The sequence below is a fragment of the Aquarana catesbeiana genome, linkage group LG02 (genome assembly GCF_042186555.1).
Source record: "Aquarana catesbeiana isolate 2022-GZ linkage group LG02, ASM4218655v1, whole genome shotgun sequence".
Taxonomy (NCBI): Eukaryota; Metazoa; Chordata; class Amphibia; order Anura; family Ranidae; genus Aquarana; species Aquarana catesbeiana.
In genome coordinates, this window is record NC_133325.1 from 308,357,792 (window position 1) to 308,382,624 (window position 24,833).

Genomic DNA, 24,833 nt, shown 5'->3' on the forward strand with positions numbered 1-24,833 from the left:
ATTTCGGCAGTAGGCGATTTGCAAGGACTCCTGGGATACATGAGGCTGCTATCCCAGGAACCCTTGTGGATCGCCTAGTGACGTAATCCCCTACACCAGTGGTTCTCAACCTGGGGGTCGAATGATGATTTGCCAGGGGTCAACAAATCCTGGGTTGTTCCTGAAACCTGCGCTGCTCTCCCAGACTTTTTGCGGCCGCCCAGCCAGGCTGTCCCTGGGGCCTGTGGCCGCCCACTCAGCCTCTTCGCAGCCGCCCATTCAGTTCACAGCATGGCTGGGGGACAGAGACTAGAGGTCAGCTGACTGGTGAGGAATGTGAAGTGTGAGGGGTTGGAGGAGACCCTATCTCCTGATTTCGGCATAGGTGTCACTGTTATGAGACACCACAAAGTCGGAGACACAGGGTTTGATTTACTAAAGGCAAAAAGACTGTGCACTTTGGAAATTGCAGTTGCACATGGCAAGAGCAGTTGCTCCAGAGTTTAGTAAATGAGCAGAAGCTCTGCTGACTTTCATCAACAATCATGTGCAAGCAAAAATGCTGTATTTTTTATTTTCCTTGCATGTGATTGGGTATTCTTTGCAAAGTGAAGATTTACCTCATTTACTAAGCTCTGGAGCAACTGCACTTGCAGAGTGCAATTGCACTTTCCAAGGTGCACAGTCTATTGGCCTTTAGTAAATCAACCCCACAGTGAGTAACACTACCTGTTATTATAGTTGCCATTAAAAGTCCCCACTACAGTTCTCAGATCAGCAGATGACCCTGATCAAAGGCACCTAAGTTGGCTGATCAGAATTCCCCCAAGCATTGCCATGCATCCCAACTGCCCACCAGCACTGCCACTTATCCCATGCCCCCCACCAAGGAGTAAGAGAAGGAATAAAAATAGAGAATACATGAAAGGGAGAGGAAAAGAGGGGGAGGAACAAAGAAAAAGGGAGAGAAAGAATAATGCCGCATACACACGAGCGGACTTTCCGGCATACTTGGTCCGGCGGACCAGAGTCCGCCGGACAATCCGACCGTGTGTAGGCTCCGGCGGACTTTTCCGACGGACTTTTTCCCAAAAGCCCGCCGAACCTAGATTTGAAACATGTTTTAAATCTTTCAGTCGGACTCAGTTTCTGGTGGAAAGTCTGCTCGTCTGTGTGCTGGTCCGACGGAAAGCCCGCTCGTCTGTATGCTGGTCCAACGGACCAGATACGACGCAAGGGCAGGGTATTGCATTTCGCGCTCGCGGCAATAGGAAAAACAAATTTTCCTATTGCGGCGAGCGCAGGGCATACCAGGCCCTTAGGTCTGGTATGGATTATAAAGGGAACCCCCTACGCCGAAAAAACGGCGTGGGGTCCCCCCTAAAATCCATACCAGACCCCAATCCGAGCACGCAGCCCGGCCGGTCAGGAAAGGGGGTGGGGACGAGCGAGCGCCCCCCCCTCCTGAACCGTACCAGGCCGCATGCCCTCAACATGGGGGGGTGCCTTGGGGGAGGGGGGCCCCCCCACCCCAAAGCACCTTGTCCCCATGTTGATGAGGACAAGGGCCTCTTCCCGAAAACCCTGGCCGTTGGTTGTCGGGGTCTGCGGGCGGGGGGCTTATCGGAATCCGGGAGCCCAATATAATAAGAGGGCCCCCAGATCCCGGCCCCCCACCCTATGTGAATGAGTATGGGGTACATGGTACCCCTACCCATTCACCTAGGGAAAAAGCGTCAATAATAAAACACACTACACAAGTTTTTAAAATAATTTATTAAACAGCTCCAGGGGGGTCTTCCTCCGGCTTCGGGGGTCTTCTTCCGGCTTTGGGGTCCCTCCTGTTCCTCTTCTCCCGGCGTCCCGTTGGTTCTTCTCCGCTCCCTCCGGCCTCTTCTCCCGGTGTTCCAGTTCTTCGGCCGGCTCCTCCGCTGTCTTCAGGCTGCTCTTTTGCCAGTGGAGGTCCGGACTTCTGGGCTTCTTGTCTTCTTCCCTCTTCTCTTCTCCAGATGTTGACACGACGGTCTCTCCGGCTGGACTGCTCTCTGAGCGCTCCGTTGTGACTTATATAGGCGGAGACCCCGCCCCCTTATGATGGCACAGTCCCTGGGCATGCTGGGACTGTGACATTTTAGGGGGCGTGGTCACCGGGTGATGTTGACCACGCCCCCTAAAACGTCACAGTCCCAGCATGCCCAGGGACTGTGACATCATAAGGAGGCGGGGTCTCCGCCTATATAAGTCACAACGGAGCGCTCAGAGAGCAGTCCAGCCGGAGAGATTGTCGTGTCAACATCTGGAGAAGAGAAAAGGGAAGAAGACAAGAAGCCCAGAAGTCCGGACCTCCGCTGGCAAAAGAGCAGCCTGAAGACAGCGGAGGAGCCGGCCGAAGAACTGGAACACCGGGAGAAGAGGCCGGAGGGAGCGGAGAAGAACCAACCAGACGCCGGGAGAAGAGGAATCGGAGGGACCCCCGAAGCCGGAAGACAACCCCCGAAGCCGGAGGAAGACCCCCCCCGGAGCTGTTTAATAAATTATTTTAAAAACGTGTGTAGTGTGTTTTATTATTGACGCTTTTTCCCTAGGTGAATGGGTAGGGGTACCATGTACCCCATACTCATTCACATAGGGTGGGGGGCCAGGATCTGGGGGCCCTCTTATTATAGGGGGCTCCCGGATTCCGATAAGCCCCCCGCCCGCAGACCCCGACAACCAACGGCCAGGGTTTTCGGGAAGAGGCCCTTGTCCTCATCAACATGGGGACAAGGTGCTTTGGGGTGGGGGGGCCCCGCAGGGCCCCCCCCTACCCCAAGGCACCCCCCCCATGTTGAGGGCATGCGGCCTGGTACGGTTCAGGAGGGGGGGGCTGCTCGCTCATCCCCACCCCCTTTCCTGACCGGCCGGGCTGCGTGCTCAGATCGGGGTCTGGTATGGATTTTAGGGGGGACCCCACGACGTTTTTTCGGCGTAGGGGGTTCCCTTTATAATCCATTCCAGACCTAAGGGCCTGGTATGCTCCGCAACGGGGCTCACAAGGTGTCAATCTCGCCGATAAAAGCGGCAAGATTGACTTCCTTTTCTAGTCCCGTCGTACCTTAGTCACGTTCAAAATGAACGGACTTGTCCATGTGTGGGCAAGTCCGTTCATTCTGAAAGTCCGCCGTAACTCCGGTGAAAGTCCGTCGGAAAGACGGGTGGATTTAGCCTGCCGGAAAGTCCGGTCGTGTGTGGGCAAGTCCGTCCGTTTTAAAGTCCGGCGCACCTGGCGGACAAAGTCCGTCGGAAAGTGTGCCGGACCAAGTATGCCAGAAAGTCTGATCGTGTGTACGCGGCATAAGAGAAAGAACAAGAAAGATGGCTAGAGAGAGGGATGGGGAAAAAACAAGAAATTAGCATAGAGAAAGAAAGGAGGAGAGTGGTACATCCTAAAATGTATCATAAAGGGTTTCAATACTGTACAAGCGGAAGGGACTCAGGGAGCGCTAAATGTCCATTAAGGCTCTGTTTCCACTAGTGCGACTTTTCATGCGACTTGGGACTGAAAAGTCGCATGACAAATTGTTTCCCATGATTTCCAATGAGTACCGTTCATATCTGTGCGACTTCAAGTCGCAGCGACTTCAAAGTAGTCCCTGCACTACTTTGGTCCCACTTCTATGCGACTTGAGGTCCATAGATACAGGCATTGCTTCAAATCGCGGTAAAAAGTCGCGGTAAAAATCGCGGCAAAATCGCGCGACTTTGGGGACGCACTAGTGGAAACATAGCCTTAGGGCGCAAATTACTTGTCTTGCCTTGGGTGCTGACAACCCACACTACGAAAATAATTTTACTGTTAGGGGTCCCCACAATTTGGAAAATTTTATCAAAGGGTCACGGCACTAGCAAGGTTGAGAACCACTGACCTAGACGGTTGGAAAGGAGGAAGTAATGGGGAAAGACTAAATAAAATAAGGTATTTACGAGCAAAAAAAAAAAAAAAAAAAAGGCACCCAAAAGTGCTGCATGTCCCTAGCTCATACAGACAAAGTAAAAAAAATGGGTGGAACTCCGCTTTAAAGCAGTATTAAACCCAAGAGCGAACAATTATATATTGCAAATTACCAATTCTTAGATGTGGTTGCTGCAACCATTTTCATTTTTAGGCTTTCTTTCCTTTATTTTCATCTGGTGATCCAGCCATAAAGTCTGCTCTTTTTCAAAAGAACAGGCTCTCTTGCAGATTGGATCAGTTACAGGGATGAAGCAAACCATCTTTTTTTGACAGGGGTGATTACAGTGATCAGCTTTTATTTATGTAAAACCTTTATCCCAAAAGAAAACAAAAACTGTTTGCTGTAACTGCTTATAAAGTGTTAGTTGGAGTTTGGCCTCAATTTGTTTGTGTGTCTAAATCTGCTAGTACATCTAACACTTCCCTTCTCCCTATACCAGTGTTTCTCAATTCCAGTCCTCAAGATGCACCAACAGGTCATGAAACAGCAGTGGTAATTACTAAGGCAGTGAAACTGATCAAATTACCTGTGCAAAATAATGGAAAGCCTGAAAACATGACCTGTTGGTACGCCTTGAGGACTGGAATTGAGAAACACTGCCCTATACTGGCAGTGCCACTGTCCAAATGTGCTCCCTCTTCCAAAGTGGGGGGCATTCTGGATAGATCAGCAAATGAAAACAGAGCCTAAAAAAAAAAGAAATCTGATGCAGCCACTACATCTAATGATGGGTAAGCTGCAATATATTGCATTTTTGGTTGTGGGTTTAATACTGCCTTAAATTAAGAGGAACAATGCTGTGAATATAGTTTTTCGTTAGGGCTGGGTTCATACTATTGCAAATTCGGGCTGAAATCAAACCTGAACCGGTGAATGGGGATGCACTGGACTGATCTATCAAATGTGTGGCTCTTAAATAGCTATACAACTAATATGTAGCACAAATACCATAAATAACCAGTAAATATATCCTGTAATACAAAGGTAATTAATAAATGTCCAAAAACAATAATAATATAATATAATAAAGTGCTTGTGTAACGTGTATTGCACAAAGATCCTTAATAATGTAGTATCCTGTGATACAAAGGTAAAGTGTCCAAAAATATATATATATAAATAAAGTGCACGTGCTCCGTGAATTGCACAAACATCCTTAAAATAATATTTCAAAAATCCATTATTATGAAAACATAAAACGTGATGATGGTGATGATATCTTCATGCAGTGTGCACACCCCCTCCACCAGATGTACCCTCACCGTAAGGGCTTTATATAAAAGCCTGTGATAAATATTATTACAGACATCCCAACCTGCAAAAACGAATTTTAAGGAGGTGGCAAGCTCATTTCAGGGAGGTCACGCTCCGTGCCGACAACCCACACTCCACTATTAATAATAAAATACTGTAATAAAATAATACTTTAAAGATAATTAATAATATAATGCCATAATAAAATAATACTTTAAAATATAATGTTGTGTTACATTCACCAACCATGCACCCTCACTGTGCCCATATGCAGCCTCATCAGTGCCAACAATGCAGCCTCACTGTGCCAATCTGCACCCTCACTGTGCCCATCTGCAGCCTCGTCAGTGCCCATCAATGCAGTCTCACTGTGCCCATCAATGCAGCCTCACTGTGCTCATTTGCAACCTCATCAGTGCCAAACTACACAGCTTCACTGTGCCCATCTGCAGCCTCACTGCCAACAATGCAGCCTCGTCAGTGTCTATCAACTCAGCCTCACTGGGCCATCAATGCAGCCTCACTGGGCCATCAATGCAGCCTCACTGTGCCCATCTGCAGCCTCATTAGTGTCAACAATGTAGCCTCACTGTGCCCATCTGCAGCCTCATTAGCGTCAACACTGCAGCCTCACTGTGCCAACAATTCAGCCTCACTGTATCCTCATCAGTGCCCATCTGCAGCCTCACTGTACCCATCTGTATCCTCATCAGTGCCCAATTGCAGCCTAACTGTGCCAAAAATGCAACCTCACTTTGCCCATCTGTATCCTCATCAGTGTCCATCTGCAGCCTCACTGTGCCCATCTGTATTCTCATCAGTGCCAATCTGCAGTCTCGCCAGTACCCTAATTACACACAGCCATTGGACCTGTGTTATGTCCATCATAGGGCGGGACTGTGAGCGGCGCCGGAAAGAGCCGAGTACACTTGACTATGTGTATCTCGGCGGCGTTTGTTCAGCTCCGCCGAGTCCCTCCGAACTCCGCAGCGCCATATTTAAAACTACATGCTATGTGTATGTCGGCGGCGATCTGTCCAAGCATGGACACTGGGGGCAAGGCTGCACTGACCACTGGGGCAAAGCTGCACTGACATGGCTGCACTGACAAGGCTGCAATGGACACTGGGGCAAAGCTGCACTGACAAGGCTGCACTGACCACTGGGGCAAAGCTGCACTGACAAGGCTGCACTGACAAGGCTGCACTTAGGCAAAGCTGCACTGACAAGGCTGCACTGACCACTGGGGCAAAGCTGCACTGACAAGGCTGCACTGACAAGGCTGCACTTAGGCAAAGCTGCACTGACAAGGCTGCAATGGACACTGGGGCAAGGCTGCACTGACACTGAAAAGGCTGCAATGACACTAACAAGGCTGCAGATGGACACAATAAGGCTGCATTGATGGGCATTTTAATGTAAGAATGTAAGTTTTTTTTTTTTTTTTTTTTTTTCCTTAAACTTCCCTCCTAAAAGTTTTTTTCCTTAAAATTCTCTCCTAAACTTGGGGTGCGTGTTATACGCCGGCGCGTGTTATACGCCGATAAATACGGTACATATGTTATAAAATAAAGATTAAATTAAAAACATTTTATTAATTTAAAGGAAGAATATTAAGAATTGTACTAATAAAACTATGTATTGTTATACCGGACCCCTGCTGTGAGTCGCATGCGAAGATGTGTGAACCCAGCCTTAAAGCAGACATTGCATCTAAAATGCAGGGTGTGCTTTTTATTCGTCCCTCTTCCCTTTCTAAAAAACAGAACAAGCAAAAAAAAAAAACTGTGGGGCGTTAGCATAGTTACCCTTCTTCAACAGCACCTAGGTGGGTGTCATCCCTCTGCCCAGGAGATCTAGGGAGTGCAGAGTATTCCAAATCTCACTAAAAAGAAGCTCCCAACATTGCAGTGCTGCAACATATTTTCCCAAATTGGGGGTGCTCACAATTCCCTGGGATCTCATCAGGTTTTTAGTTATACACATATATTTTGACGCATTCAGAATTTACTTACTCAGTATTGTTTCATACTAATTTTGCATTAGGCTGGGTTCACACTTTTGCAATTTGGATGCAGGTTTCCCCACATCCAATTCGCATGACAGGAGAATGTGACTGGCTCTCAATGGAGCCGGTTCTCATATCTCCGGGGTGGCTGCAGAGCGCACCGCAGAAGGGTCCTGTGCGTCTTTGGCTCTGTTTTGGGTGTAAATTCAAGCAAAAATTCGGAACTGATTCACACCTGAATTGGTGAACAGGAACCCACCGGACCCCCTGCTGCGAGCCACTCCGCAGATAGTGTGAACCCAGCCTTACTGTTAAGTTTTTCCAGTGCCAGCCAATACATCTGTTCTGACTGACTGAAACACCTAAAATGTATGCCCAGCCAAAATGTTATTTCTTAGTTTTGGATAAAGTGGGGAAGGGTTAGGAACCCAAGTCGCATACCTCCCAACATTTTGAGATGGGAATGAGGGACACCTACTAGCAAACGTATGTAGGCATATGAAACGCTCCCTGTCACACCCTCTTAAAGTTGAATTAACCAAAAAAAGTTTAATCAACTCCACAAGGGCTTTTTTTTACCACTACTATTCCTTTATATTGGCTTTTAACATTTACAAATGCAGCAATTTAGATTTTGAATAAAAGGTTTAGCACTGGGAAACAATTTTTGAAAGATAAAAAAGTGCATTTTATATACAACTATACAAATCAGACCAAAATGAGGGACAAATGAGGGGGGAAGAGGGACAGAGGGACATTGCTCAAAATCAGGGACAGTCCCTGGAAATCAGGGACAGTTGGGAGCTATGAAATCAGATTTACCTTCACTTCCTGTCGACAACATTTTGCCAGACAGGAAGTGAGGGTATCTCTTCAGCAGTACACAAACAAATGTTTTTTTTTTTAACCACTTCAGCTCCGGAAGATTTGGCTGCTCAATGATCAGGCCATTTTTTGCAATATGGCACTGCGTCGCTTTAACTGACAATTGCGCGGTCCTGCAATGTTGTACCCAAACAAAATTGACGTCCTTTTTTCCCACAAATAGAGCTTTCTTTTGGTGGTATTTGATCATCTCTGCAGTTTTTATTTTTTGCGCTATAAACAAAAAAAGAGCGCCAATTTTGAAAAAAAACACAATATTTTGTTCTTTTTGCTATAATAAATATCCCCAATTTTTTTAAAAAAAGCTAATTTTTTTCTCAGTTTAGGCTGATATGTATTCTTCTACATATTTTTGGTAGTAAAAATCTCAATAAGCGTATATTGATTGGTTTGCGCAAAAGTTATAACGTCTACAAAATAGGGGATAGATTTTTGGCATTTTTATTATTATTTATTTATTTATTTTTTACTAGTAATGGTGGCGATCTGCTGAGACATTATGGCGGACACATCGGACATGTTTGGGATCATTGACAATTATACAGCGATCAGTGCTATAAAAATGCACTGATTACTGTATAAATGTCACTGGCAGGGAAGGGGTTAACACTAGGGGGCGATCAAGGCGCTATCTGTGTTCTAATTTTGGGGGAGGGGACTGACTATAGGAGATGAGAGATCGTGGTTCCTAGCTATTAGGAACTCACGATCTGCCTCTCCTCTCCTCACAGAACAGGGATTTGTGTGTTTACACACACGTCCCTGTTCTGCCTCTTGTGCCCACCGGTCATCGTGACCGCTGGTTACGAGCATCGGCACCCCCGCAGTGCAGAATGTGCGCGCCTTCTATCTCGCTTAAAGGAGCCGACGTACAGCAACGATGGCTCACGGGATTGTGCCGACCTGCCACAGTATAATGATGGTGGCTGGTTGGCAAGTGGTTAAATAACAGATCAAACTGCGCCTTCCCCACACTCTGGGGGCTCACACAGGTCTTTCAGGGTCACCTCCACACCTCTTATCCTCAGTCAGCTACTGTTCCTTTAAGACTCGCCATGGTGGATATATGCTACAGCTGCTCAAATCACATAAGACTCACCATAGTTAAGTAATTATGAGATAATAGTGTAGTAATTATGAGATATGAAATGTGAGCACTCACATTTGCTTAAATGTATCAGGCGTGTCAGCACAATCCCAGTGTTGCAAGCCACTTATCATATAGTGAAACTACCTCCTGTGATCAAGATGTGCTCTCACCTTAATAATGGGTCAAACTGCACCTTCCTCCACACTCTAAAGTGGGGGGTCAGTATATTGTGGCAAGGTGACTGGTAGATCGCAGTTTGGGCTTGCTGACCCGCCATTCCAGAGCATCAAACAGAGTACAATGCAGAGGAACTACTTGTAAAGTTGGAGCTGTAGTAGGGAGCAAGACTAGCATAAGCCGATGCCTCCTCTGTAGTGCTGGCCCCTGTCCCCATGCAGAGTGATAACAACTGCACTTCACCTCTTATCCTGGCTAGCAGTCTCCAGAGTGGTGCCACCAGCAGGAAATAAGAGATCTTCAGGTCAGTGTGAAGCAATACACTGGGCATAATAGTACAGGGCTGCTTTCACACTGATGTGCTGCATTTTACCCACACCGCTGGTGCAGTGCAGTGTACCTGCAGCTTTCCTGTGGGTTTTCTGCGCTTAGCCATAGACTTCTATTATATCGTGCGGGTTTGGTGCACTTTCTGAATGCAGGAGTTTTGGTACTCTTTCAGAAAGTGAACAACACCTGCAGGATATAATAGAAGTCTATGGCAAAGTGCAGCTAATCCAGGACGATCACAGATGCACTGTGCTGCACCCACAGTGCAGGTAAATCACAGCACAGTGTGAAAGAAGCCTTATAGGGGGCTCAGAACAGTAAGGGTTCACTTACATTTGTGGTAAAACCCCATAGTTAAGATGTGTTTTTACTACCCCTGTGGGGTTGCCACCTCACCCCTTTAAAACCAAACACATATTAATTACACAGGTTTTGTGGCTGATTAAGGTGGTAATTAAACTCACTTGGTGCCTTATCTGCATTCAATCATCCACAGAACCTGTATAATATGTGTTCGGGTTTAAAGGGATGAGGTGGCAACCGTACACCCCTGCCCCAACTACACCCACCTTTAGCTGCAGTGGACAGTGATGTACACATATTGCAGCTGCAGCAGGAGTTATATGCCCTGTCATGGTTGGGGGGTGTAGCACCTGCCAAGCATGACCCATTCAAGTGAATGAGGCCACTTTGCCTTGCAACCTTGTGCAGTACAGCAAACAAGGGTTCAAAGCCTGCAGCGTTGTGTTGCTTTCTCACCACCTGCTTTAATCCCGCAGAAGCATGCATTTGCGGGGCGCTTGCAGAGGGGCCCCATTTACTTGAATGGGTCATGATTGGCAGGCGGTAGCGCCCACCAAAAGCATCAGGGGGTATTAATTCATGCTGATGAATGTGTACACCTTTGGCTGCTGCCTCAACAGCTAAAGGGGGTAGGAATTGGGGGTGGTAAATATGTGAATCAAGTGCAGGGTTTTACCATCCCCCCAACTTTGTGCGATTGAGCCCTAAGGGTGCCACTGCCGAATGCAACTAAGGGCTCATTCACAAGTGCAGCAGGCACTGCTACACCTCTGAAAAGTGATCTGAGTGTGTTTGACAGGTGGTGAGGAGGTGATATGTTGCCTCCTCACCCCCTTATTTAACTCCATGAATGCACGCGATTGCAACACAATAGTATGGCAATTAGAGGTTCAAATCCAGAGTGAGGAGGTGACCCTGTACCCAGTGATCTTTGACTTCTCCAATGTTGTTCAGGTAGATCTCCACCTCTTTAAGGTTGCCTATCCCTGCTCTAGGGTCTCACACAGGTCTGTCAGGGTCATCTCCACAATTCACCTCCTCAGTCAGGTGCCAGTCTCTTTAAGACTCATTGTGGGTGGGTATATGCTGTAGGTGCTCAAATCTTAAAACTAGATCAAACTGCATCTTCCCCACACTCGAGGGGGGCATATGGGGCTTTTGGGGTCACCTTTGTGTTGAGGAAGGTGCAGCTTGACCCAGTATAAAGTAGATGTAAACCCAATTTTTTTTTTTTTTTTAAATTAAGGCTTGCACCTTGTAGAGTATAGGATTTCATGTAATTTGTGCCAAGTCTTGCCATGAAGAGTTAATCCAGCTCTGAGCAATCCTCCTATCTTTTAAAAACTGACACACAGAGAAATAGGAGTCAGTTATCCCCCCTTGCTGTGAGTGACAGGTGATTTACATATCTCATCCACAAGCCTGAGAGAGACATTCTGTGTACTTCAGATCCCCTCCTCCTTTCTTCTCCAACTCTCCCAGGATTGGCTGCTCCACATCTCAGCATGATTGAGCATGCTGAAGTCATGTGGTGACTTTTCTGGGTTTTGACTGGATGTTAGTGATCATAGCAGAAGTTCAGTGTAAGAAATACACAAGAGAAAATGCTTATTGACAAGGGGAGTGTAGAGGTGGGCAGGGAGTCTACTGACATCACGACTCCACCCACCGAGCTCCAGACAACAGACCCACCCACAGAATCTGCAGTTTTTTGGGTCTCATAACAGACAGAGGGGAGTAGGGTGACCGCATTTCCAAACTGCCATTTTGTCAAGGACCGGAGGGGGGGGTGAGGTTGTGTTGAATGTAGTCTCGGTGTTTCGGCGGTGAATGATTTGTCGGGTGAATGGCTGGTTTTAGCACTTATATCATACCAACACCCTGCTTATATCATCACTTATATTATCCCAACACCATGCTTGAAATGTGTTTGTATTATTACACTGTAATAATAGACCCCCCCTCCCTTAGTACAGACCCCCCTCCCTCAGTACAGATCCCCCCTCCACTAAATATAGACCCCCTACCTCAGTACGGACCCCCCTCTCCACTAAGTATAGACACCCTCCCTCAGTACGGACCCCCCTCTCCACTAAGTATAGACCCCCTCCCTCAGTACGGACCCCCCTCTCCACTAAGTATAGACCCCCTCCCTCAGTACGGATCCCCCTCCACTAAGTATAGACCCCCTCCCTCAGTATGGACCCCCCTCTCCACTAAGTATAGACCCCCTCCCTCAGTACGGATCCCCCTCCACTAAGTATAGACCCCCTCCCTCAGTATGGACCCCCCTCTCCACTAAGTATAGACCCCTCCCTCAGTACAGACTCCCCGGAATAGACCCCCACTAAATACAGTCCCCTCCTTCAGCAGTACAGACCCCCCCACTAAGTACAGTCCCCCCTCCCTAACTATGGACCCCCCTCCCTCAGCGCAGACCCCCCCACTACTGACCCTGTCCCCTTCCACTTGTGCTAGTAGAGAGGTGGGGTTCAGGAATGTGCTGGGGGCGGGCGCTTTTTACATTTTTCCTGATCACTGTCCACGGAGATCCTAACCCAGACTGCAGTGACGGTGGATTGGTGTCTTTGGGGCTGCCCCCGCTGACAGCCTCGTCCGACGTGATGGAGAGCGTTCGGCGCAGAAGAGGAGAAAGTTAACTTCTCTGCTTTGCATGCTGGGCAGAGTGAGTTGCGGCTGTGAGCTCCGCTTTGCATGCTGGGCAGAGTGAGTCGCGGCTGTGAGGTCACTGGTTGCTATCCGCCAGGCGGTTCTAGCAACCAGGGGCCAGAGTCACTCGCTCTGTCCATTTCATTCCGGGACAATACAGTGTACTCACTTTTGTTGCCAGCGGTTTATACATTAATGGCTGTGTGTTGAGTTATTTTGAGGGGACAGCAAATTTACACTGTTATACAAGCTGTACACTCACTACTTTACATTGTAGCAAAGTGTCATTTCTTAAGTGTTGTCACATGAAAAGATATAATGAAATATTTTCAAAAATGTGAGGGGTGTATTCACTTTTGTGAGATGAAGAGTGTGTGTGTATATATATATATATATATATAGATAGATAGATAGATAGATAGATAGATAGATAGATATATATCTATATCCTTTTTGTTAATGAGTTTGTTGCTTGTGGCAAGGTATTTTGAGGATACAATAACTGACGTATGTGTGGAGCAACTAACTTTCCTGAAGACTTTAATTTCTCCAATGGGGACATGTCTAAAGCTAAGATTTATCCCATCTTATAGTTCTAGTCTGGGAATGTTATGTGCAGGTATTAAGGAATATTTTCTGTAGCTTTAGCACACATATAGTAGTAATACAGAATATGCTTATAGTTTTGTTCTGTTTAATGCTTTAGCTTGCAGAAATAAAATGATTAACCAGGGTAACAAAGGTTACATGTAATTGTGCAGATAAGCAGAGTGCCTAACGACAGAAAATATACCGTATATTGTCTGTGACAAGTAAGTTTGCTTTACAGAGATACATAATTGTCTCTTGTTTGGATATCTTTACATTTGAAACTCAGTTGCACTGCAGGGTGGTGGTTCTGAATTCCACAACAGTAAGTACTATTTAAGCTCCTTGACTATGGTGCAAAACTATGCCTGTTAAGTGTCACTTGCTTTAGACGAATGTTTATATGCCAAGATAACAAAATGCCTTTGCGTATTTTGTATAAAGTGGCAGTGTGTATTTAGTATATATTAAAACTGCTAAGCTTGCCTTTTTATTTTAAAATAATTTATTTTGTATTTAAACGGGCAGTGGGATAGGAAATTCCTGCCCCACACCCGAAACAAAATTGAATTGGGCTGAGTGCTGCTCGGCCATTCACAGGGAGCTTTGTATTTTCTGAATGAATACAAAGCTTCCTCTGATTGGCTGAGGTAGAGACATGTCATCCACCTGGCTCTCCACCCCAGCTAATTAGAGGAAGATTTGTATTAATTAAAATACAAAGCTCCCTGTTAATGGGTGAGCAGCACTTAGCTCAATTTAATTTTGTTTCCGGAGTGGGAAGTTCCGATTTCACTTCCGGAACACAGCTCTGTATACGGTTATAGCTGGGGCTACAGTTCATACAGTGCTGAGAGCCGCTGTACCTCTTAGTAAAGCAACTATTTTATTTGCACCAGCTTGGCCAAGACAAACTGTCTAAACTTCACAATCAGTTAGAATACAGCTTTAAGTTTTGGACAAAGTTGGGAAGGATTAGAACCTCTGTTAATTTTTTACCACTGCATCCCTATTTACAAGATTTCCACTGACACCTTGTCCATTGAATAGTCATCAGACAAAGCAAAAATGAGGAAAAAACATCTTCCTTCCCAAACAAGCGTGAGAGAGGTTTTAAATCTCTGTCAGAATTTTTTGGTTTTCTGTGCACCCATGAAGGAGATTTCACCATATTTCCTGTCCAGTTGACATAAAAAAGAACAAAATCTCCACTAGTTTGGTTTTTATATGGTTCTGTAGGTAGATTTTCCTTTTGCCACAGAGTTGGAACTATCGGGGTTCAAAGACACATTATCAGATGTTATTGATGAGCGCTGCAGTGACCATACTTATCTACGTAGTGTATTGTGTGAAAATATGTACATTTTTACAAGTGGTGTTACATGAAGTGAGCATAGGTGGCTATGATTTGAAAGTCTATGGGTAAAACCTCAATAAAAACCATTTGAATTTTTTAGATATACTTCAGAAAATCTTAGTAACTGGTGCTGAGGTCAAGTTAGCAGGCAGATCAGTGTGCCTTTTCAAAATGTATTTTATGATGATGGTTATACATTGCAAAAACATGGTGCAAACCATAGATTCCAATGACCTTCCTGGATCACTGGCACATTAACAGGCTGTTATGTGACTCTTTGCTTGGACAGCAATTTATGCAACTATGGTTAATATTTGTTAATCTCTTGTGAATGAATATGCAGTATCTGCTGACTTAGGCTCTTGCACAGCAAACAGAGAGAATTATTTTTCTTCTTGGAATACTTTCAAGTGTTCTAATTTAAAATTTGAATTACTTGCTAATATAAAACAATTTCTTTTTTCTTTTGAAAGAAAATGCCTAAAAAGTTGTTGCTAGTGGATGTGGACTGTGGGTTGGATGATGCCCAAGCCTTGATGATGGCTCTGGCAGCTCCTGAGGTTGAGATTCTTGGGATAACCTGTTGTTTTGGGAACACAACTGCTGAAAACGTCTGCAGGAATGTACTGCGTGTTCTCCAAGTGTGTAAAAGGATGGAGGTAATCCCTACATTAATTTTATTTATAGCAAGGGATATGTAACATTTACCTTTTTTTTTGGGGGGGGGGACCACTTCTAAAAGAAACTACCAGGATCTTCCAGCTTGGTTGCCCAAGTGTCACATTTGCTGCTATGGAGTGAGAGAGGGGGAGTAGATGAACTGTAGAGGGCTGCTGAACTTAAATGGGAGAAACAACCGCCCAATCATCAGCACCGTCAGACAGTGGCTCACTAGTGGGGGCCTCCACTAGACATTGGATCATTGCCCAATCTATTAAAAATAAAAACTGGATACCTTAATGATTTTTTTAATGAATTATTTTAATATAAATTACTTTGTCAACGTAATACCATTTAAAAAAAAGGTATTCTCTGTGCACAATCTTGTATGCTGAGATCAGTCAGTATGCAAGACTGCTGACTGCATTATTAGACATACAGATTACTCCTGAAGCAGTCATGTTAACTAATAGACCACCTTGTCTACACCTTTTCAGTTTTCTTCTTTTGTCTTGGTAATTTAAATACATTTATTTTCTCAATAACTTCTGTTGAACAACAGCCAGAGCTTTTGAAAATGATTGATAGACAAAAATCAGTTCTGGAAAATATCATTGTGTTCACCAGATATTACTTCTAGAGCCTTTCTAATATGTAAGTTCCATGATTGAAGGTACTGTTTTTGATTTGCATTTAATAGTGTTTCTAGGGTGACTAGACACAATAAATGGAATGGATATAAAATGACTCTGGTAATCCCTTTCTGTCAAAGATGCATATATACAAAGAGAACTGTTAAAAGTACTATGGTATTAGTTTGCATGATTTAGATGCTTACTTTCTGATTAAAGAGACAAACGCAAACTGCTTTTACTATTGTCAAAGTACTGCAAGCCATAAATGTTGCCAAAAGCACACTGGGATCAATTTACCAGAGGTAAATAGGATGTTCACTTTGCAAGGAATATTTCCCTAGGGCATGGTGAGTGTGGTGGAATTTCACTTTGCAAAAAATTGCCCAGTCGTATGCAAAGGAAAAAAAACAGCATTTTTCTTGCACGATTGGATGATGGACATCAGCAGAGCTTCACCTCATTCACTAATCCCTAATACTACTTTGCACAGCAAACAGTCTCTTAGCCTTTAGTAAATCAGTCCCATTGATAGCATAACTGCTATCCTATGGGTTCTACCAAATGAGTATTGGTACAGAATTTAGGAAGGATGTATAAAGTCATGTGAAAAAGTAAGCTTACCCCATGAAATTGATGATTTTTATTTTCAACATATCTGAATAGGAAAAAATCGAATCTCTGTGCAAGCAGTGCCAACAGATACCTAAGTGATATACTTGAATAAAAAAAACAAGGAACCTTTACCTTTTTTACCATATGTTCAGCAAAAATATCAGTAGATGTAAATGTGGACTGCAGAAACAGTCTCTTGGTCTTAGAAACTGTTATCACTCTCTTTAGAAATTACTTTTTTTGTAGGGGTTTTGGATAACGGTACACAAGTTATTCCTTGGTGGATTTTCTAGCGTGCTTTGGATCATTATGAAGTTAAAAATGTATTTCCAGTTCAACTTTAACTTTTGAACAGAGGACCTCACACTTTGATACAATGCAAAATTCATAGTTGATTGACTGCAAGCTGCCCAGGCCTTAAAGCAGAAAAGAAACCCCCCAACAATACATTTCCACCACCATGCTTCACAGCTGGTATAGGTTCTTCTCTTGCAGTGTCGTCACTGGGGGGGGGGGCAGAGGGGGCCATGGCCTCACCAACATTATACTGTGCCCCCCATAATTAAAACTCCTATTTTTGTATTTTTTAGCAGGTGCCCCGAGGCCCCACATCTTGCTTGGGCTGCCGCCGGAATAACACAGGATCTCCTGAGAGGAAGAGCGTCCCTGTCGGCTCCTGCGGGGGATGTCTCCCCCCTCCCTCTCCTCGCTGACACTGCATAATACGAGCTGCGCTCGCACAGCCATGTCTGCCCAATCTGCTCCCTCCCCCTGCATCCTCATTGGCAGGGAGGAGAGTGACTTGCAGGAAGGACTCCGCCAGTAGCACAGGATTCTGGGACATGTAGTCAGGGCCGGCGCCAGCATAAGGCCATCAGTATGCACTGCTGCCTGACCTCGGAAATACACCAAGAAGAAGATGAAGGAGAATGATAATGTCACAGGTGTGATGGGGGAAGTGAGTGGAGGCATATGTGGGTGTGCTGGATGGGGGGTGATTGGTGGCATTGGTGGGTGTGCTGGATGGGGGGTTGATTGGAAGCATAAGTGGGTGTGCTGGATAGGGGGTAGGGAGGATTGGAGGCATTGGTGGGTATGATAATTGGGGGAGGGGTGATTGGAGCCATAGGTGTGGGAAGGGGCGTGATTAGAGGCATAGGTGTGCTGGATGGGAAAGGGGGAATGATTGAAGACATTGTGCTGGATGGGGCCGTAAGTGAAAGGTGTGCTGGGGGAGGGTGCATCCATGAGTGGGGGAGAGCTTCACAATAGACCCAAGGGCTATTAACCCCCCTCAGCATAAGTTCAGAGACTAGTAGAAGATGGGGCATCCCTGTACAGGAGATTTTTTCCAGGATCCAGCTGCTTAGAATAACCTTCACTACTGGTAAGTAAGCTTGCTAAATCTATAGGGTTTTTTTTTTTTTTTTAGCTAAACTTCATCTTTAAAGTTGTAGTAAAGTCCAGGGGCCCCTGCAGTTATATACCATAATGTGCTAATATGCACAGCATATTAGCACATTATGGCAGACGTACTTGTCAAAGAAGCCCTCCAGCATTGTAGTGTGATCGATCCAGCTGGTCCCTGGTTGCCTCACCTGCCAGTTGCCCATAGCCAGTGAGGGGAAGCAGGAAATGCATAATACCATTGCAGAATTATGCATTTCCCTCTTACCCTCACTGGCTATGGGCACCTGGCAGGTGAGGCAAACTAAAACTTCCACGCTGTAGCCGGCCATATAGGAGTGGGGGGGTTGCATTGGGGAGGGGCTCCAAAATGCACCTTCGCCTGTGTCGATAAAAATACTTTTACTGGCCCTGTATATAATGTATGTATTGACTTCACAGCACAGACAGAATTTTACAGCTGGAAATAGAAAACTTGATGACATGTACAGTATGTACTTACTCCATTGACAGAATTTTACTTTTTATAGGATATACAATTAGTTTTTGCATTTGATGCCCATTATCAGGATATATAAAGTGGTTGCACTTGATGCCCATTGTCAGGAATATTTAATGTTTAATTGGGCAACTGTGTGACAAATGAGGTGTAATGTTGATAATTGTAAAGTTATGCACTTGGGGCTAAGAATATGCACACATCATACATACTAGGGGGAGTACAATTGGGGGAATGCATAGTGGAGAAGGATCTGGGGGTTTTGGGAGATCATAGGCTTAATAATAGCATGCAATGCCAAACTGTGGTTTCTTGTATTAGGAGAGGTATGGACTCCAGAGAGAGAGAGAGAGATATTGTTATGCCGCTGTACAAATCATTAGTAAGACCTCATCTGGAATATGCAGTTTGGTTTTGGGCACCAGTTCTCAAAAAAGATATTGGGGAACTGGAGAAAGTGCAGAGAAGGGCAACCAAACTGATTAGAGGCATGGAGGAGCTCAGCTATGAGGAAAGATTAGAGGAACTAAATTTATTCTCTCTTGAGAAGTGGAGATTAAGGGGCGATATGATCAAAGTGTACAAATACATAAGTGGTCCATATAGTGAACTTGGTGTTGAGTTATTCACTTTAAGGTCATCACAGAGGACATGGGGGCACTCTTTACGTCTGGAGGAAAAGAGATTTCCTCTCCAAATGCGGAAAGGTTTCTTCACAATAAGAGTCATGAAAATGTGGAATAGACTCCCTCCAGAGGTGGTTCTGACCAGCTCAGTAGATTACTTTAAAAAAGGCCATAGATTCTTTCCTTAACTCCTTCCCGTCCACAGTATAGCCGAATGACGGCTACAACGTGGACCTACATTGCCGGGAGGCTGTCGATAGATTTCCTCCCCTTTGCACGCTCCCCCCTATTGGCGCTGTGATTACCCAGTCAATGAGACTCGAGTGAGCACAGATCGGAGTAAGGGGCCGATTCCGACCCCTTACCACGTGATCAGCTGTCAGCCAATGACAGTTGATCAAGTGATGTAAACAGAAGATCGGTAATCGTTTGGCTTTTTTTTCATCGTGTGGAGAAAAAAAAAGCAAACACCGGCTTCTGTGAAAGGGGCATCAGTCCTGAAGAGGCACCTCAACGGTGCCCACCAGTGCAGCCTGCCAGTGTGCACCAGTGCATATCAGTGGTGCCAATCAGTGCCACCTATCAGTGTAACCTACCAGTGCCTATCACTGCCACCCATCAGTACCAGCTATCAGGGCCACCTAGCAATGCCCATCAGTGCCACCTCTCAGTGGCACCCATCAGTGCCGCCTCATCAGTGCGACCTATTAATGCCATTCAGTGCAGCCTCATCAGCGTACATCAGTGAAGGAGAAAATTTGCTAAATTTTTGAACAAAATATAAGTGTTTTTTTCCCAAATTTTCGGTCTTTTTAACAAAAAAACCCCCAAAAAAACGCAGTGGTGATCAAATACTATCAAAAGAAAGCTCTATTTGTGGGGGAAAAAAGTGATAAAAATTTCATATGAGTACAGTGTTGCATGACCGCGCAATTGTCATTCAAATATTGACAGCGCTAAAAGCTGAAAATTGGTCTGGGCAGGAAGGGAGTTTAAGTGCCTAGTAAGCAAGTGGTTAATGTACATAATATAACTGGGTACTAACGTTTATAGGTAAAGTTGATCCAGGGAAAATCTGATTGCCTCTCAGGGGATCAATGCTCCTGTCCATTAGTTAATGTGACCGGCGTTCACATGTGAATCGTATGAGAAAATAATATGATAATGGGTGATAAAATAGTTCTTAATGGTGGGTGAAGATTCAGGTTGATAGTCTATGAGCGTGCACCAAACACCAGAGTTCACACTGCGTGAGTCACACTCCCCTAGGGCAGCCCTCAAATTTTCCACTCGCATTTTGCAAGTGGAAAATGAGAGCTTGAGAGCGTGGGCTACCTGGGAGAGGGTGGGCAAGCACCGCCGGCAGGGAGCCGTTCTCTCAGCAATCGCCCCGGGGAAGAAAGTGTGGAGGAAGAGGAGAGCCCCCGGATCACAGAGCGCGAATATAGCCCGCTGTAACAGCCTACATTAGAATTGCCATCTGCTCGTGGTTACACACAGCCCCACCTCCTGACCTGGGCCTGTGATAGACAGAACGCCAGTCCAATGCTGGGATGTGTTCTGTCTATCACAGGCGCAGGTCAGGAGGCGGGGCTATGTGTAACCACAAGCAGATGACAATTCTAATGTAAGCTGTTACAGCGGGCTATAGCCGCACTCTGTGATCCAGCAGCTCTCCTCTCCTCTCCTCCTCGCTCTTTCCCTGTGATGATCTGGCCGACATCTCTCTTCCTCGGCACAGGTGAGGCTGCAATGATGGGCACAGGTGAGGCTGCAATGATGGGCACTGATGAGGCTGCGCTGATGGGGCTGCATTGATGGGCACTGGTGAGGCTGCATTGATAAAGTTGTTGCTAATATTTATTTTTGTAACTTAATTCTGCATAATACATTTAAGTGTCATTTCATGAGCTAATTTATGAGGGCATATTTAGGGGCAGTACAGGGTAGGGATTGGGTAGGGCAACTGGTGGTGAGTAACCTTTAAGGCCTGGCTAGTAGCTCAGTACTTGAGATTTTGAGCCCTGCCCTAAGGGTTTAAACTCACCAAAAAGTAGTTAATAAAATGCCTTGAATAATATAGATGTCATCCAATTGGCAAGGTTTAGCTTGTACTGCACATCACTCCATGGGTGGTCGATCATGCAAAAAAAGACTCCACATAGCGTGATCCCGTTTAAGGCATTTATTAAAAGACCACCCCCTTTAAAATCACACTTACAGAGTATAAACAAGCATTTGAGATAAAATTGCATTGTCAGTGGTCAGTGGAAGCCAGCCGTCAGCCACCGCACTAGCTGCATTGATAGTTCCTGGTTGTTCCCCTCTCGCTGTGACACGCATACGTCACATCTGGTCGCCGTATGGTCACACCCTGACAAGTTTTGTCATCGCGACATCATCTGAGGGCGTGACCATAAGGTGCGGCTCTGAATAAAGATCTGTTTGCTTGTTCAGATAGGTTGGAAAAGTCAAAATTTCCATGGAGTGTTCTTACTTTTTCACATGACTATCTGTATAAAGAACAGCACTGCTACTATTTACATTTTAAAACTTTTTTTTTTTTTTTAGATTCCAGTTTTTTGTGGAGCATCTCAATCATTATTAGGAGATATTAATCAAGAATATGAGCATTTTGGAGGTGATGGGTTAGGAGATGCAGGAGACCCAAGCAGTCCAGGACTGGACCACATACAAGAAGAGGATGCTGTCCATGCTTTAATAAGGATAATCAGTCAGTATGAGGGCCAAGTAAGATGTTTTAATTACTGTTCTCTGACAGTGTGAAAAAGGAGCTCAGCTGATATTAGACATATCCCCTGTATAAAGGGCATATCTGTCCAATAATGTAATCTGTTAGGCCCAAGGTACGAGAAGGTTAGAAGATGGGGCGGACACTTAGTACTCCTTCCTACTGCTGGATTAGCAGTCCTTGATACCAGAGACTTAAAGAGTATAGAAATCCCAATTGCTCGGTACAAACTTCAGTCCTGATTTTCTCTAGTGCTCCTCTTCAATTCAGGAGTCTGAGCAGGAAATATGAACAAACCATATCCAACCATCATCTTGTAATTTACTTTCATGTCATGAGTGGATACTTAGTTTACTTCAAATTCAACCCCACTGTCCTTTTAATGGATTAACAAAAATGTGTTTACTTTACTTTTATTTTTCTTACGTGGTAAGGGCATTGAAAACCACATTCCTATTTTAGGCACACTGTGGCTTAGCTGTTCAGATGCTGGAGTTCTAAGGGGTCTCAATCTATGGGATTGTTCACTCAGCAGTGCTTTGCTGCTTACCTACTAGGGAAACAGGGCAGCACATCAAAATGTGGAGAATGTTGTTTTTATGTACAAATAAAATTGTACCCATCACCAAATGCACCCCACAGGCCACTGGAGGGAGGCACATCCGGCTTTTTCCCTCCCTGGTTCTTCTCTGCAGTTTAGGGTCTGTAGTTTATCTGCTACCATGCTGACTTGTTTTGCAGTGTCCCATGTTTGTTTCTTGTTACATCTATTTATTTCAGATACTTCTGTAGTGCTGACAATTTACACAGCACTTTACATATACTGTATATTGTGTGTAGCACCCTTTAGTGTGTGCTACGTTAGTATAGGTAAAATATATAGTTTGGCTCAGGGCTAAGCCTGAGCCATGGAATTTGGGTCAGGGTTCATTAAAGTTCAGGGCTGGATGACTTATCTTGGCAGTTTTCTGGTGCCTCCCCTTGGTCTAGAAGGTTGGAGAAACTTCTAGAATTAGAGGGCGGGGGTTAGGAGGAACTGCAATGCATATTTATCAGGCCTTAGCCAATCCCCAGTAATGGGCTGGCTGGGGGCAGAGAATACCTCAAATAGGCATGGGCCATGCCAGCAGGGGCAGTCGGGTGGAAGATGGAGATACAGTGCTGAGGTGGCTGTCAGTGGCCCACAGGGGTCTGGGTGTCCTGCCTTGAGCTGGGGCGCGGGTGCTGGAGGGATCCTGCCAGAAACACATGTGGGGTCTTCCTGGAGGCACAGGAGAGGACAGAGTGAATGGTGTGTGTGGGGGGGGGACTGCCAAGTGGCCAGTCTCCCTTGAGGACAGTGGTGTGCTTAAGTCTTCAGACCTTTCCCTGAGAGATCTCCTGGGAGTTGGCCACGTGGACTTGTGTAGAGAGGCAGCCAGGAAGGCTGGTGAAAGGGGCAGCTGCAGCCAGGTGAGCTGGCAGTGCCTGAAGAGGTCAGGCTGGGATCAGTGGCCACAGAGGAGAAGTTACATGCTGTTTCACTATATCTGAGCTACACTTGAAGGGCTGAGAGTTCTTGTCTGCAATGGGCTGTTGCTAAATCTGAATGGGAGCCTGTCAGATCATCTCAAGAGTGATTCAGTTGAAACAAGCAAGTGTTTGTGCATGAGCAGAACAGACTGTATATAGGAAGTTGTCCCTGAAGTTGAAGTCAAGTGGGCATTGCATGGCCTCCCATCCCTATCCTAATTGTTAGCCCTCTAATGAATAACAAAAACAAAGCCACAGACTGTTCTCTGACTCTGGGTGCTTGTGGGGATTTGGTGTGCATGGATGGGGGGATCCCTTTCATCTGTAACTCCTACTGGGGTAGTGCTGCGTGTACATTTACATCAGTCCCTGGCCCTTAAAATCAAGGGTCCCCAATTCATAAATATGCATACACATATTAGGGCCAGTTTTAGATATGAGCCACTTAACCTACCAGCATGTCTTTTGGGGTGTGGGAAGAAACTCGCACAGGGAGAACATGCAAACTCGGGTAGTGCCATGACTGGGATTTAAACCAACTACCCTATTGCTGCTAAGTGGAAGTTCTAAACACTGTATTATTATTGTATTTATTGCTTAAACAAAATATATGTGATGGGGAAATGTGAGAGATGCAGCAGGTAACTACTCTGTATTTATCTGTGATCATTTGTTTTCTTTTCTGTGCGTTTTGTGTAAAAAGATCAGCGTAGTAGCATTGGGGCCCTTGACCAATCTGGCTTTGGCAGCAAAAATGGATCCTACTCTTCCAAAGAAGATTAACAAATTGTATATCATGGGAGGGAATATGGAAGGTAATCATCCTTATGAATCTCATTATTATTGCAAAGCTTTATGTGTAAGACCAGCCATAGACAAGCAAATATCTGAGAATATCAGGCAGGTGGACAGCTACCTCACATTATAGCTGGTACCTGACCCAAACCTTATCTGACCTATGGTGCATAAATTAGGAGCATCATATATTCAATCATTGAGCTATTCGTTGCCTTTTTTTTTTTTTTTTAAATCGGTTTATTGGCTTATATGCAAAGTACAAAAACAGACCTGACACAAACAAAAATGACATGAACACTAAAACTCAAGGTGCACTTGAATAGTCTTGTGTCCATAACTTGGATACCAAATGACGACTCTTCATCAGAGTAGCAGAAAATAACATCCAGTAAGACAAGCAGATCACTTGACCTGGGGTCAATGCTTAAATGTAGTGTTGCACTGATACCACTTTAAGACCAAGTACTAATACTTTTTTTCAAGTACTCGCCGATACTTTTTTTTTGTCATGCGACAGTGGACTGTCAGTAGTATTTTTTTTTTTTTTTTTTTTACAATGCGTTTTTTTTTTTTGGAGGGGAGGGGAGGGGGTGTGGACGGTATCAATAGTATTTTTATTTTATTTTTACAATGTTACCTTTTTAAATATTACAATTTTTTTTAATCAGCCCTGTTGGGAGGGGAGGGGGGAGCTTT

At 45.1% G+C, this 24,833-nt stretch overlaps 1 protein-coding gene across 6 annotated transcripts in view; it reads left to right on the forward strand.

Annotated features, from left to right (window-relative positions):
• Positions 1 to 24,833, forward strand: part of LOC141127830 (inosine-uridine preferring nucleoside hydrolase-like) — a 46,164-nt gene that overhangs the window by 16,822 nt on the left and 4,509 nt on the right. For 3 of the 6 annotated variants that reach the window (XM_073614641.1, XM_073614640.1, XM_073614644.1), the window contains 3 exons: positions 15,110 to 15,295; positions 21,647 to 21,826; positions 24,043 to 24,154. In XM_073614641.1, the coding sequence (XP_073470742.1) occupies positions 15,110 to 15,295; positions 21,647 to 21,826; positions 24,043 to 24,154 (478 nt within the window). Of the gene's footprint in view, positions 1 to 13,453; positions 13,605 to 15,109; positions 15,296 to 21,646; positions 21,827 to 24,042; positions 24,155 to 24,833 lie in introns of those variants that run through there. The other 3 variants (XM_073614643.1, XM_073614642.1, XM_073614645.1) reach the window with 3 other exon arrangements.